This window comes from Hemitrygon akajei, chromosome 10 (assembly GCF_048418815.1).
Source record: "Hemitrygon akajei chromosome 10, sHemAka1.3, whole genome shotgun sequence".
Classification (NCBI taxonomy): Eukaryota; Metazoa; Chordata; class Chondrichthyes; order Myliobatiformes; family Dasyatidae; genus Hemitrygon; species Hemitrygon akajei.
In genome coordinates this window covers 48793207-48807274 of record NC_133133.1, presented here as the reverse complement: position 1 = coordinate 48807274, position 14068 = coordinate 48793207, and the positions used below count along the sequence as shown (strand labels likewise).

Here is a 14068-nt window from a genome sequence, read left to right as displayed (position 1 = left end):
CCAAACAAATGTGTATTCTTCAATCCTTGAATTATTTGCTGGGAATTGCGTTGTCAGATTAATTGAATAATTGAGCCTCTGAATGGGAATAGATTCTGAATAATGTTATTCATTTTTTGCCACCTTGTGAGCACCTGGCAGTAAAAGATATTCACAAAGTTGAAAAATCTTTTCCAAGGATGATTGTAACCTATAAGACTGTACAGAGTAGTAAAAGATGGCTTTGTTAAAAACAGTTTGCATCAGACTTCTTGAGATGAACCTTGTCTAGTGGAGGGTTTCTTCACTCAAAATAGGTACCCCAAGGCACTTCAGATTACAGAACAGGTTATGTGAAAAGCAAGTACTTACCATTCTGTTTCAATTACGCCATGACTTAGTAGGATTTCTGACTGTTATAGTATGCTGTTCTTCAAATGAAAACTGATCATTTTGAAATGGTGTACATTGTTGAATGGCAAGGTCCTCTTGGAACTAAAGTTATCCAAGTGTAATCCTTATTGGAAGTGGGCATGGGAGGCTGAGGGTGAAGTGTAAGAAATCACATACTAAGAGAACTTTCACCTGTAGACCATAAACTGGATTAAATGCCGTCTCCACCTACCCTCACTGTTAGATTGTTGTTAATACACTTCCATTTTATAAATTTTTATTATTCAGCTTTTGTGTCATGACTAGTCTGCACAATTTTTCCTTATGTTACTTTGGAACTAGAAAGATGCTTGGTAATAAAGAAAAACAATAATTAAAAGAACAAATAATCTCCATGGTGTTTCAAGACTAACTGCACAAAATAGGGGACAGGTATGTTCTACTAAGAAGGAAGGACAGCTATGGCAAGGTAAGGGATCCTTGGATATCAAGAGAGGTGGTGAATTTAGTTAAGAAAGGAAAGCAAGTGACTGAGGCTGAAGGAGATTTGTAAGATTATGAGAGGCGTAGATTGAATTAACAACCAGTATCTTATTTCCCAGGGATGAAATGTATAATACCAGCTGGTGAGAGGGGGTAAGTTGAATGGAGGTGTGCAGGGCCTATTTTTTACACAGCGTGCTGGGTGCCTGGAACATGCTACTTGCAATGGTGGTGAAGGCAATTACAATAGAGGCATTTACTAGCTACTTGAATGTGCCAGAAATGTAATGATATGGACATTGTCCAGGCAATAATCATTGATCAATCAAATCAAATTAAACTCATACTTGTACTTTTGATATTAATCTAGTTTGGAACAATATTGTGGGCTGAAGAGTCTGTACCTAATCTGTACAGTTTTGCGTTCTATACATTACAGGCAAAATTTTCTTTTTTTTTTTTGCTTCCATAGCATGGGAGCATATCTCTGCAGTTCCATGGCTATTTTATGAATGTTGATTTGAAGGCTAACTCTAGTTAAAATCACATTATCTGCCACTAGTTTTAAAATTAGGTTGTTTTCTTCCTGTGAGCTATTACGTGGATCACTGTGTGAATACTTGCATGGAAAATGCATGTGGTATTTCAGAGTTTCAGTACGCATTTGACTTTAATCACTCAAAATGAAATATGAGTCTTCATCTCCTAGCTGTGTTGTGCATCATGAGAGATAGGAGCTTGTCTTTCCATCTCTGGCATGGGGATGGATGCTCACAAAATTCCCTGTGTTGTGGGGAGTGGGGTAAGTGTGAGGTGTATTGTGTGTGTAATAATCAATGAACAGGTATCTTAAAGGGCTCCACTTTAAAGACATTCCTCTGCAGTTTTAAACAGAGTTACTTCTATATGTCATCAGTATTTCGTAATTTTCAAAATTATCACAAACTTGGCAAATGATCTCTCTTTTCAAATGGGTGAAATCAGCCAGTTTTCTTTAAATATTTATAACATTTATACATACACAGTTAAAATTCCATAGCATCAGTGTGGCTCCTGTACAATTCATTGAACTGCTTCTCTTCAATCACAAACAATACAAAGACGACAAGATAATGGATTTATGAAGTACATTAGGATGACTTGATTGGAATAGGCTCTGCTCCTAGGCATTCTCTGAAAATGCCTGTCTTCTGGAAACTTCATCTGTCATCTTGCAGCAGCTCCTGATTATGGCAACAGTTCTGCTGCTGAGTGACATGTGAACAGTAGCATCCTTCACCTTTCTCAGCCAGAAGCGTCATTCAGTGGTGCAGATGATTCTCTCAGCAAACAAGAACAACAATTTGTGCCAGTGTCTGAAAGCCAGGTGGATCTAATGCACTATGCAAGAATGCCTAGAAACTGAGGAAACCACATCTTCAGATCTACTTTATATATCTTCCATCTTTGAATTAAAAACAGCTTTTCATAATTTTTAAAGCATGACTTGAAAGTGCATTTGGAATACAATATCTCTCCAATGATAATCTGCAAACATAATTCAACATAAATAATTTATAAATTCAATACAATAGTAGTCACTTCTATGTAAGGCGGCTTCTGTGCTATCATGAGAGGGCACAATGCATAGTCCAGCCCTGTTTGGAATAGCTACATGATATTTTTTCTTCCATTTTGGAGTACTAAGGAATCGTGGATGGATTGGAGGGCCAACTTCAGTCTGGCCTTTTATTGATTGACTTTCATTGCTGACATATATGGAGATTCCTGCGGTCTACAAATGCACTCCTGCTGCTGTTCTAAGCAGTCCAATGGGTCTGGGACAGGAAGCCCTGTCAGGATCATTATTGATTTGTTCCAGATTGTAAACGTGGGGCATACAGGCAGAACAAAAGATATGTCGAATGTGTGCAGATGATGTGTGTTCATCGCATCATAGAATGATAGTGTGTTACCATCATAGTCAAGTAGGACACCTAGTCTCCTCAGCTGATGGCTGGCATCCACTGACATCTCTTTGCCACTGTGTCTGACAGCAAAGTTGTTATTGCATCGGGAGAACACCCACGATGAAGAATTCTTTCCATTCCATTCATTCTTCGGGGTTGATTTATATGAAATGCCAATGGAATACCTGAAGGAAATGAAACAATGAAAAGTCATGTAAACCCTTTTAACGTTTGATGTTCAGTTAGGAACAGTTTTAATTTTCTATATGGAAAAGCTGTGAAAGGAATATTAGAAATCCAAAGAGATTACGGCAGACCACAAAATTAATTGTCTAGAACCTCATTTTTAGTAGATTAATATTACACTGATATTAGTTACAGGTCTTTGCTCTTATGACGTCTTTTGAACTACATTAACACAAACTCTTATTATTTTCATTTTGGCATGTAGATATTGATGATTATGCTTGTATTTAATGCATATTTCTAATTGTCTTTAAGACAATCTTAATTGTCAATGGCCTCCTAGGAGAGCAGGTTCATTACCTGAGCAGTGTGAAACAGACAGAGAACTCCCTTACCATCTGCAAATATTCTCACCTATAACTGTATACAGGCAAAGTCATTGAAACTACTGAAGATGTTTGGATCTAGAGCATATCAGAGCCCCTGCAGTGACATTCTGGGCTGAAATGATTCATCTCCCATAATCGCAAGCACATTCATTTATACTAACCATGTCTCTAGGCAGATTTTTCTACCTGATTTTTGTTGATTTTGAGTTTTACTGAGGCTTGTTGATGCAATGAAACCTACTTCTGCCATTTATAACCCCTCCTCCACACATTAATCTCTTGTATTTTAGATGTGAGGTTCCAAGTGAAGTGTTGACTCAACCCTACCTGAAAATTCCCAAATGAACTGCAATTGGTTCTGAGAGGGTTAAGGTTGGCTGGATTAAACTTGTCCTCCTTTCCATGGATAGGGCATAAACTTGAATATTTGCATATGGTTGCATAGATGCTAGTATAGGCACAGTTTGCTTAGAACTGGGGTTAATTCTGTAGCATGTATGCCTTCTGGTGTTTGGTGGGTAAACTGGTGAGGAGTAGGTAAAATAATTCTTTTTTTTTGTCACTTGCTACAGATACAGTCTAGTGGCCTTCTCCTTCAAAACTCAGGCTACCTCGACCAGTGGTGATACTAATGAGTCACAGGACATTTTAACTCGGTACATTTTCTGTGGTTTTGCTAAAAGCAGTGATGTTTCCAAATATTGTTCAAGATGGAGGAAAACCAATTTCATCCATGGACAACGGGCAGCAGTAGGGGTGAGTGATTAGTGCACGCCTTCCACCTGAAATTTGAAACTTGATTTAAGGGGATTATTTCAGTGTAGAAGAGTCCCATTGCCACTCATGACTGTGAATCTAGGGTAAGATTAACCAAGGGCTGGTGATGGAGAACCTGTGACTTGTTTGAAAGATATGATTCTGAGACCCTCTTGTTTGATTTTCTTACAAGTGAATTTCTCGCCGAGGTGGATTCTGCATCTTCTGTCTAGTATTTTTTTGCTCTGTCTGGTGCTGCGTAAAACCAAGGGCATTTCAGAAATCACTGAAGAATGAACTACATCACAACCAACATAACAGCATATGTAGGTAACAGATTTTCTTCCCTAACTAAGATTAGCGGATCTCAGGATTTGATAGCCTCATAGTCACCATTACTGATTTTGGCTTAGTTAATAATTCAATATCTCTGCTGCCATGGAATATTTTGACCTCATACATTTAAATCATTAGTCTAGATGCCCAGACTGATTGTCTAGGTACTTTACTGCTTTGCTCTCTCCATGGAAGGAAATGGAAACAGGTCCTTATATTAAAAAAAATTAAAAATCTGTTTCATTAAACTTAATAATTGGAGCATATATTGTTAATAAAACCAGAAAATGCCAGCTATACTTAGATCAGACAGCAGCTATGAGACAGAGAACTGGTTAATATTTGGAATTTTTGAAATGTAATCTTAATGACATTTCTGTTTGGTTGGGGGAGTGTAAAAGAAACACAATTGATCTGAAAAGTTAAGTCTTTGTCTAATATTTCAATATTCCATACCATGTGCATGCTCCAAGTAGAACCTCCCAGTAATGGCAGCCGCTATCAATGAACACATTTCCCAAGGCACCGTAGCTGCCCTGGCTGCTGAAACGTTCAGGGGTGTGACTCTTTTTCATGGAGTTTTCATCCCGTTCCATCGAGAGCCCATCGTTGGACAGCTTTAATTTCTTGTGAGCAGTTTTGGGGTCCAGTTTGAAGGGTTGACCTGGATGACACCAATAACAAAGCAAAATTACAAATTTGCCATTAATCCCATTCTTTTTCAATAAATGTTTATTTTGAGGTTGACAATTCTTTTATCTTTATTTTCAAAATAAATCTGCATTTTGAAGCAAGTAGCCAGTTGCTGACAGCCCCATATTCAAACAGAGTACCAAGATTTTTCCAGTAACTTACATTTGAGAAGTTCTGCAGAAGATGACTAATTTTCTTGATGTTGTTTGCGTCTTACTAATACAGAGCCATTTGAATAATTGTTAATGAAATGCAGGTAGACCCATCTTTCTGTGAACTCCAGGGAAAACCGCAAAATAATGGGTCATTTTAAATTACAGGTTTTATATCTAATACTCTGAAAATAATTCCTCCCCTCATGAATTTTGATAAGATCATATTTCAAGTTAGAGTAGTGCAATTTGATTTGGTTCTAATGCCAGACTTGGCATTAGAATAAAAGCGGGCTGTGGGTAAGGAATGGGTCAGTTTGATCCAGCCCAATCTATTGCTTACTAACCTTGGAGATTAAAGTAAATTTATTAACTAAAATACTGAGTGTGACAATTTCTCTTGGTAAATTAATGGATTGTCATATCATATTCTAGTCTTAATTTATTCTCCTGATTTGAATAGCAGTAACGAGATGTTGGTACCCAGCTCACTGCAAGCCATCTTTCAGACCATTCCAGGCTGGCCTGAGTTCCAGTTACCCTCGATGAATTATGAGTATTTCCAATCAATAGATCAGATCACAATTTGAACGTCAGGAATCCTGCTAGAAGGTGCTGCGTTTTAACTTTTTAACTGTGCAGGAACTCTGGGCTCCTAAGCACAACTAAAAAAGAATTTAAAAACAAAACTGCAGCCTTGTGCTCCAGTTAATTGCCAGATTGGGATCCCCATATTTTGCTGTGCTGGTGGTAAATGTAATTGATTGTGAACAGTAACTGTTGCCTTAAGGCCACAAATCCCAAAGAATTATGCCATGCAACAACTCCTCCCTGGACTGTAACAACTTTTTAAACAATTCTACAGGTACTCTGAGGGAACCCTTAAATAAGCAGCACACATTTTTTAGAGCTCCTCAGGTGCATGAGTCAGTACTTCATAGTGCTTATAAGGTATGACCTCATTGAACTAGCACATAATAGGATTCTCCATAGATCCAATGGTACATTACAAACCTCCATTCCTTGGGCTGGGAGATCGGCCCATACTAGGCTAATTTGTTGCAAGTACAGCACCCCGTTGAAAAGCATCGGAAGAACAATAATTGATTTGATTTATTTACTTTAAATGCCTTACTGGATCCCAAGAGTTTGTGGAAGAGCCACATTTCATAGTAGTCAGCAGCTATGTGACATGTTTTGCTGTGTCTTGCTGGTTAGCTGGGAGCTGGCCCAGAGTAAGGCTGTGCCCCTGGGCATGCTGGAAGAAAGAACATGGCCCATAGATACTCAGCTGACAAGCTTAAGGAGCTTCCCAGTCAGCTGGTCTGAAACAATGTAAAATCACAATGCGGTTATCCAACAATTCTGCCTATTGATGAAGCTTTGGGAGAACCACCACTAATCTTTTCCCAGCAGGACAATTTAAACTTCCCCATTTAAAAAAGAAACTATCTTCTCCTGCGTTGTATTTTAGTCTTTCTGAGATGAGTAATGTGTTTATTGTCAAGTTCACTGGCATATTCTTATTAGTCCCTTTTTAGTCTAGGTAGAAACACATTGTTTTTAAACGAGGCCACCCTCTGTGCAAATTAGTATCTAACATTGGCATTAATCTTTCTGTTCAAAAGCTTTTTCGTGAAAACCTCAATCACTTTCAGTAGATACGCATTTGTCTTTTTGCATTTTAGCTGCCATGCCATCCATCCTGGTTCTTGAAGATGAAATTAACATCTATTTTTTTAAGCTGAGATGATGGAAAAGATTCAAGGAAATGGGGCAAAAGGGAGTATGTAACATGATGCAAGGATATGTTGGAAACTTACTGAATCGATTATAACCTCTCATTTAGTACAATGTGATAGATGTCAGACCATGCAAAGGTCTACTGTATGACACAATGTATGCTGGTTAATCACAGACTCTGAGCTGACTCCTATAGTTGACTGGCCAGCTGCATTTATCATACTTTTTTTTACATATAGTGCTGACATCGGCAGAAACTCAGAATCTCATTACAAAAATGAAGTGAGTTTATTAATGCAGTTACAATTCAAACTATTTTTTGTCATGCTGGAATCAAAAACAATATCTACAATCTATAATGCCTCTTCAGAGTGGATATACCCCTCTGACAGCCTGCAATGTAATAATTAAATTATTTGCAGGTAGGGGGAGTCAGGAATGAAGGGTGGGTAAACTCATCAGCAGCAGATTGCAGTTACAATCGTCATTTTAACCATCTATACAATTTTTGACAGTGCAGTAGGGTCACCGCTGAGATCAGTGCTGCTGAAACCATCTTGCAATTTAAAGAAGACTATTGAGAACACAGACAGGCTCTGCATATGAACCAATCACATATCAACCAATAACAATCATCCCTCAACTTGAATGAGCTCTAGTAAAATTGTAAGCGAGATTCTTTCACATGAATATGAATACATTAATACTGGAAGTGATTCAGCTTCTCAAATTCCTCAACCTATGACAACTTCTCAGCTACACAACAAAGCTCCTGTCAACGACTTTGATCATTGGTATTCTTCATGAGATTAACCTGCCAAGATAGCTGAATTTTTGATGTCTGGTTTGATCTTTTGTCACACAGCCAATTCCAGCTGGATGTGCTGTAGATTCAAAGGAGAAGTTTGATTCTGGCATTCTATTTAAACAGAAATTCACTCGATGTGCTGAATTTCTAACTCTTGTTGTGTGCTGAGGCAGAGAAGATGAATTCAAATAAGTTGTGCCCCTTGCATTATATTTAAATATTTCTCCGAATTTTTTTTTGAGGTGAAGACTGACTAGCATTATATAACTGCTCTTCTCCAATTTTCACTTGCTTTAGAGCAATGAAATTGATTTTATATTGTAACTATTTACCCTCTACAGTGTCTTGCCAATAACAATGATATACAAGCCCAGTAATCAAAGAGTTGCAGGTTAAATTTTAAGTAACTTCAGCATAACTCACCCAGTCATAAAGGTAGAAGGATAAGTAAAGAATGAGGAAAATATTCTTCCCCTCACTCCTCGCCTCCTGCACCTCAGAAATGGCAAGGGTCTGGTACTTGCTATCTGAAAAGCTGCTAAAGGCTAAAACCCCACCTCACATTTAAACAGTACTTGGATAGTGATTGAAGAGCTGAGAGTGAAAACTGCAGGCTGTAGATCTATTGCTGGATTAGGCTGAGGAGCTCTGTTTTGACTGGCATATTTCTGTTCTGTAAGATTTCTTGGTTGCAATGAAGTACCAGCCATTGACCTTTTTCATTCACTAATGAGCATAGTCATGGGCTTGTCTTCTGATTCTTCGTAGCATAAAGATACAGTTAAATGTACTTTCTTCCATTTCCACCTCCTCACCCTGAATCTCAATCAGTATTGATAGGCCATACTACCACTAAGTGTTGGCAACAGAGATCTGTCCCACCCTTTACCCCATGTCTGATCTATTCCTTCCTTCCCTGAAATAGTTAGGACTTGCCTAACAACCTCCACATTAGTTCAGTATGAGAAGCAGGTTTTTGTTCTCTAACATGTTGCCCATTTTTACTGAAATTCCAAGCAGAAGGCCCATGCCCAAAGCAGCTGCCAGGGTGTGGCATAGTGACTGAGGACCTGTTTCTGCAGCTGGTGAAGTGGGAGGGGATGACTTTAAGACTGAAGGACTAAAATAGAACAAATTCCCCTTGTATCTAGTTCTGAATTTTCTTTTAAGTGTTGAAGATGGACTAATTTCCATAGAGATTGTTCCGAAGCACTTTGATGTGTGTCGTTATAAATGAGTGCATGAATCCATTTCTCTTTCATTGTTAAGGATCAGTCAGTTTTTCCATTTTTATGCTTTACTGTATAAATTCATTCTTGCTGCAGAAGGACTAGAAATTTAAAATTGCATTTGCAACTTGAAAGCTATTGTACGCATGAAAGCCTATAAATCAATTGCTTCACCTGCCCCAACTCTTTTGTCAAAAGTGCTGGCAAAACCGATCTGTGGTGTCCTGTGTTGTACAGTGTTCAGGGTGGTAAGTACTGCATCATAAACACCAGAACGGTTTCCAAACATATGTCAAGCCTTTAAGATTTGGTCAAAAATTCACATTCCATTCAACTCTCCTTAAATAGAGTCCCGGTTTAATTTTCTCTGCTGGACAATGATTACCATACTACTGTAAATTTACTTTGCATGCAGTCATAATGCACTTGACATCTGTTGCATTTGAGCAGTATACCTGACTATAACTGAAACATGGAACAACTGTTACACTGAAGGAAATTAAATCTATTACTGCATTGCACTGATATTCCATACAGAATTTTATAAAAATAAACAGTGTATATATTCCAGACTGACATGCACACACATATTCACAAGTAGCCTTACCAAGGCCCTGGGGATTCTATCGATAGCACAAATTTAATATTTGCTGCTAGCCAAGCTGAGATCAACAAATTGAGTCAATAAATACTTCATTTTTGTTCTATCTTTTTAAGAAAACCCAATAATTGGGTTAACTGGAAGGATGATGCTAGCCTCTATGTCCCATTGCTAACTGAGGATAGCAGAAGGGCAAGTTTTAAATTATATTGGACTATTAACTCAACAAGCAGTTAAGGGAATACTTACTATTGGTCTTCAGTCTAGCCGGTTCACTGATACGACTGCCAGCCTGGTTGATTGCTTTCACAACAAAGATATACCTGGTTCCAGTCTGTAGTCCGTGCACTGTGTAATGGTTTTGTTTGATGTTGGGGACGATCATCCAACTATCAACAGAATTGTATAAGCCTGCAATGGAAAGAGTTGTGGCTGGGTAAGATGAGCACAAACTAAAATTATAAGAATAACTGACCATTGCTTTTTTAAAAGCAAAACAAAACACTTTCTTAGGATCTAGTGATCATGGATTTGCACTTATGTGTTATCCATGGAATGTGATCCTGGACAAGGAAGGAATCCAAAAAGACATCTAGTGACGTGCCTTTATTGGAATAACATCCAGAAGACTTGCCAGCACAGCTAACCATCTTATTTTAATATTTTGAAAGTTTAGAAAGAAAAAGGTGAAATCCATGAGGGATGGAGGGCTTATTTACCCTCTCCCATTCTCAGCATGTGTCTAATCACCTTCATTATGTATATTCAGAAAGCAAATTGTGCCTATTAGACTCAAACACAGAGCAACATGCAAATGGTTAAGTTATCTGTTTCTGTGACATTGAACAGTAAATATTGGTCATGGCATTTGTGGAGAAATCCCTAATTCTTCTACTTGAAAACACAGATGTAACTTCAGCTTAATCTCATATCTGAAAAGCAGTATTTCTGACAGAAAAGCAAGAAATACATAGGCTATGTGTATTACTTTACAGCATAATGTTGTAAGGAATGTACTTAAAGTAATCTGTATGGATCTTTACAAACAAGGCATCGCTTATTTGTAACAAGGCGAAGCAAGATTTAAGCCACTATTGTTTTGCTGTTTTAATTTTTCCCCTCCATTTCATTAAAAGTCATTGGCTAAAGCTGGAGTACAGTCCCATGGGCAGTAGCCACCTCAAGCAGCCATTCTATAGGCTTTTGAATAAGCAGCAAGTTATTCAGTCAACAGAGTCTAAGTGCAAAGTAAATGTATTATCAAACTACATATGTGTCACCATATACAACTCTGAGATTCTATTTTCTTCGTGGGCCTTCACAATAAGTACAAGAAACATTACAGAATCTATGAAAGACTGCAACCAAACAGGACAAACAATTAACGTACAAAAGACACCAAACAGTGAACGTACAAAAAGAAAAAAATAAAATAATTAAGCAATAAGTATCAAGAGCATAAGATGAAGAGTCTTTGAAAGTGAGTCAATAGCATTGACTGTATTTACATGGAGTGCTGTCACAGGAAAGGAGCAGCCATCATCGAGGATTCCCGCCACCCAAGCCGTGCTCCCTTTGCATTGCTGCCAGGAGGAAGGTGGTCCAGGAGCCTCAGGACCCACACCAGCAGCTTCAGGAACAGCTATTACCCTTTCAATCAACAGCCTCTTGAATCACAAGGGACAACTTCACTCAGCTTCACGTACTGCGGGCCGATTCCACTACACTTTGTGGGAGTCACCCATATTGTGAGCGCTGTTGTCCTAATTCTGCATCCCCTAATATGCATTTTGCAGTAAGGGTGTTGCCGGGTAGTGGATGAGTGTGTACCACATCTCACAGACCCAACTCCTCACTAGCTCTGCTTAAATAACTGCAGCATTCCAAGTCCCTCCCAAGAGGATAACACAATGCAAATCAAACCTGGAACCCTGTTGTCTACACTGCTCAGCTGTACACACGCCTTGGGGGATTCATGGCAAAAGGTTTTAGTTGGTAAATTCAAACGTAAGTTAATTATTTGGCTTGCTTTACAGAGGCAGTGATTAATTGCTTTATTATTCTGTTCAATTAGTAAACAACTGGTAATCAGTTGAATCTGCTGAGAATTGAACCAGAGAGTAGTGAAGATAGTGCTTACATTTAAATATTAGCTCAGGCAGCTCCAAGAACAGGTCTGATATGTTTGTTGATCATTTGGATAAAGCAATTCAGAAATTATGAAACTGAACTGCTAATTGAATCTATTTAGCAATGTCTTTTAATCATTAAAAATATTAAGAACCAAATTCATTAGCCAAAGATATTTAAGTTCACTACTTATTTGCAAAATACTGCCGATTCCTGCCAATTAGGCCATTGGTTAATTGGGGCCAACTGCTTACTTGGGACACTTCTTAAAGAACATAAACTAATTGAGAAAATAAACTGGGATTCCCTTTGTTTATTTGGGACCTTATGCCAACTTACTGGGGCAGGAGACTTGCTGAACAGCTTCTAGCTAGCGTTAGACATGTGCACTTGTGTGGTCATTAGAAAGTACTCAGTACTTAAAGTAAACAGTTTTTAAATAGTGTCAGTTGCATGTGCTTGTATTCAAAAGCAGTGATTTTTGTCACTGATAGCTGGTGAGAAAGAAGCAATAAGACCATTGAGAACTGTCCTGCTCTCTACAGTTTCAAGCATTCAGGCTTAGAAATGCCAGGAACGGCGGGAGTAAAGATGAAATTATTTTACTACTTCAACAAGTTAGAAACCACAAAGAATTTGAAGGTGTCGACTATCATCTTGAATGTTACAATCAAAATGAAGGCTTAGAGACTGCTTTTGCCAGTAGCTTTGTATGAAACAGTCCATTATTGCCATGAGGTGCCTGCCTTGATTTTGTTCATTTATAGTCAATCAAAAGAATGCAGCAACTTATACTGGATGAGCTATTGGGAACTAATACATAGTTTTATACTATTGTAGTAGTACAGTCGGACTTCCTTATCCACAGGGGATTGGTTCCGGAACCCTCCGCCAATACCAAAAAATGCGAATGCTCAAGACCCTTATATAAAATGGCGTAGTATTTGCATATAACCTACGCACATCCTCCCATATACTTTAAATCATCTCTAGATTACTTATAATACCTAATACAATGTAAATGCTATGTAAAATAGTTGTTATACTGTATTGTTTACGGAATAATGACAAGAAACAAAGTCTGTACACGTTCAGTACAGACGCAACCATTGTAGCTCTTCTGGGAACGCTGATGCCACCTCAGCATCAGCCAATCCTGATTGTCCCGTGATCTTTAAGTTCTTGAGGCTGTAGTGCTTTACATAGCTAGCCAGCCATCCCTTACTAGCCTTAAAGTCCTTCCTCTCGCCCACAACACAAGTAGCGAATGAACCAAATGCGAGGCAAACAATGCTCAACTTCCAGGTTTTCCCAATCCGCGGTTGGTTGAATCCGCACACGTGGAACCCGCGGATAAGGAGGGCCGACTGCATTCTTAGTGTTGTATTTTGTACTGTATTTCATTCAAATATATACTTTGTTACTCAGTTAAATGGTAGTTTGTGTTTTTTATACCTTTAAACTATTTCCATGATACTTCGGCTAATTGGGGCAGCTGTTAATTGGGTAAAAATCTATTGGTCCCAATGTTTCCCAATTAACCAGAATCCATTGTAATTACTTATAAGCAAGGAATAGCCAGGGAAATGTTTCAAAATCTTTCCATTTCTTGATATGTTTCTTATTCTATATTGTACGAGAGAATTATATTAGATCTTCATGACTCTCCTTGGGAGTTCCTAATTTGTATCTTCATGAATCACTGGGCCGCTCTTCAGCCATGGAATAGATTGAAGCATCCTGTTAGTCTGACTGCTACTCTATGTTTAATGCTTTTCCTGAGGTTAGATTTGTGGTAAGTTGTATGTTTTGGAGAAATGATTATCATCTAGCTGGTCTCAAGGATCCATAAAATTCAATATGTTCTTCTTTCATCACCATCCCCAATTCATGTATTTACACAGCCCACAACACTGGTCCCCAAAAATTAAAATTGGTCTTTAAAATGAAGTTTGTTAGATTAGGAAGCTGATGAAGACCAGGGCCACCCATACAAATTATTGTATTGCTTTATAAGTATTGGATCCTTTTATTAAAATGATGTCCTACACGCCAGGTAATTTTGTTTTTCACTCTAGTAAGATTCAGTGACTACTTGGTGATAGTAGCATTGACAGCAGTCCAAAAAGATTCACTGGGCTAAATGACAGTACTGTTCTTTCAAGAGAGGATAAGCAGGTTGATCTGCATTCTTATGCGAACAAAGAGTGAGCTCATTGAAAGGTATAAGATCGTAAAGTG

The 14068-nt window shown here is 38.2% G+C and overlaps 1 protein-coding gene across 10 annotated transcripts in view; it reads right to left on the bottom strand.

The window, feature by feature from the left end:
* Positions 1 to 1817: 1817 nt before the first annotated feature.
* mid2 (midline 2) overlaps positions 1818 to 14068 on the bottom strand; it is a 271492-nt gene continuing 259241 nt past the window's right edge. For all 10 annotated transcript variants that reach the window (XM_073058220.1, XM_073058217.1, XM_073058218.1 and 7 more), the window contains 3 exons: positions 9947 to 10108; positions 4928 to 5135; positions 1818 to 2989 (listed from right to left, as the gene is read on the bottom strand). In XM_073058220.1, coding sequence (XP_072914321.1) covers positions 2584 to 2989; positions 4928 to 5135; positions 9947 to 10108 — 776 coding nt within the window. In that variant the 3' untranslated portion in view covers positions 1818 to 2583. The remainder of the gene's footprint in view (positions 2990 to 4927; positions 5136 to 9946; positions 10109 to 14068) is intronic.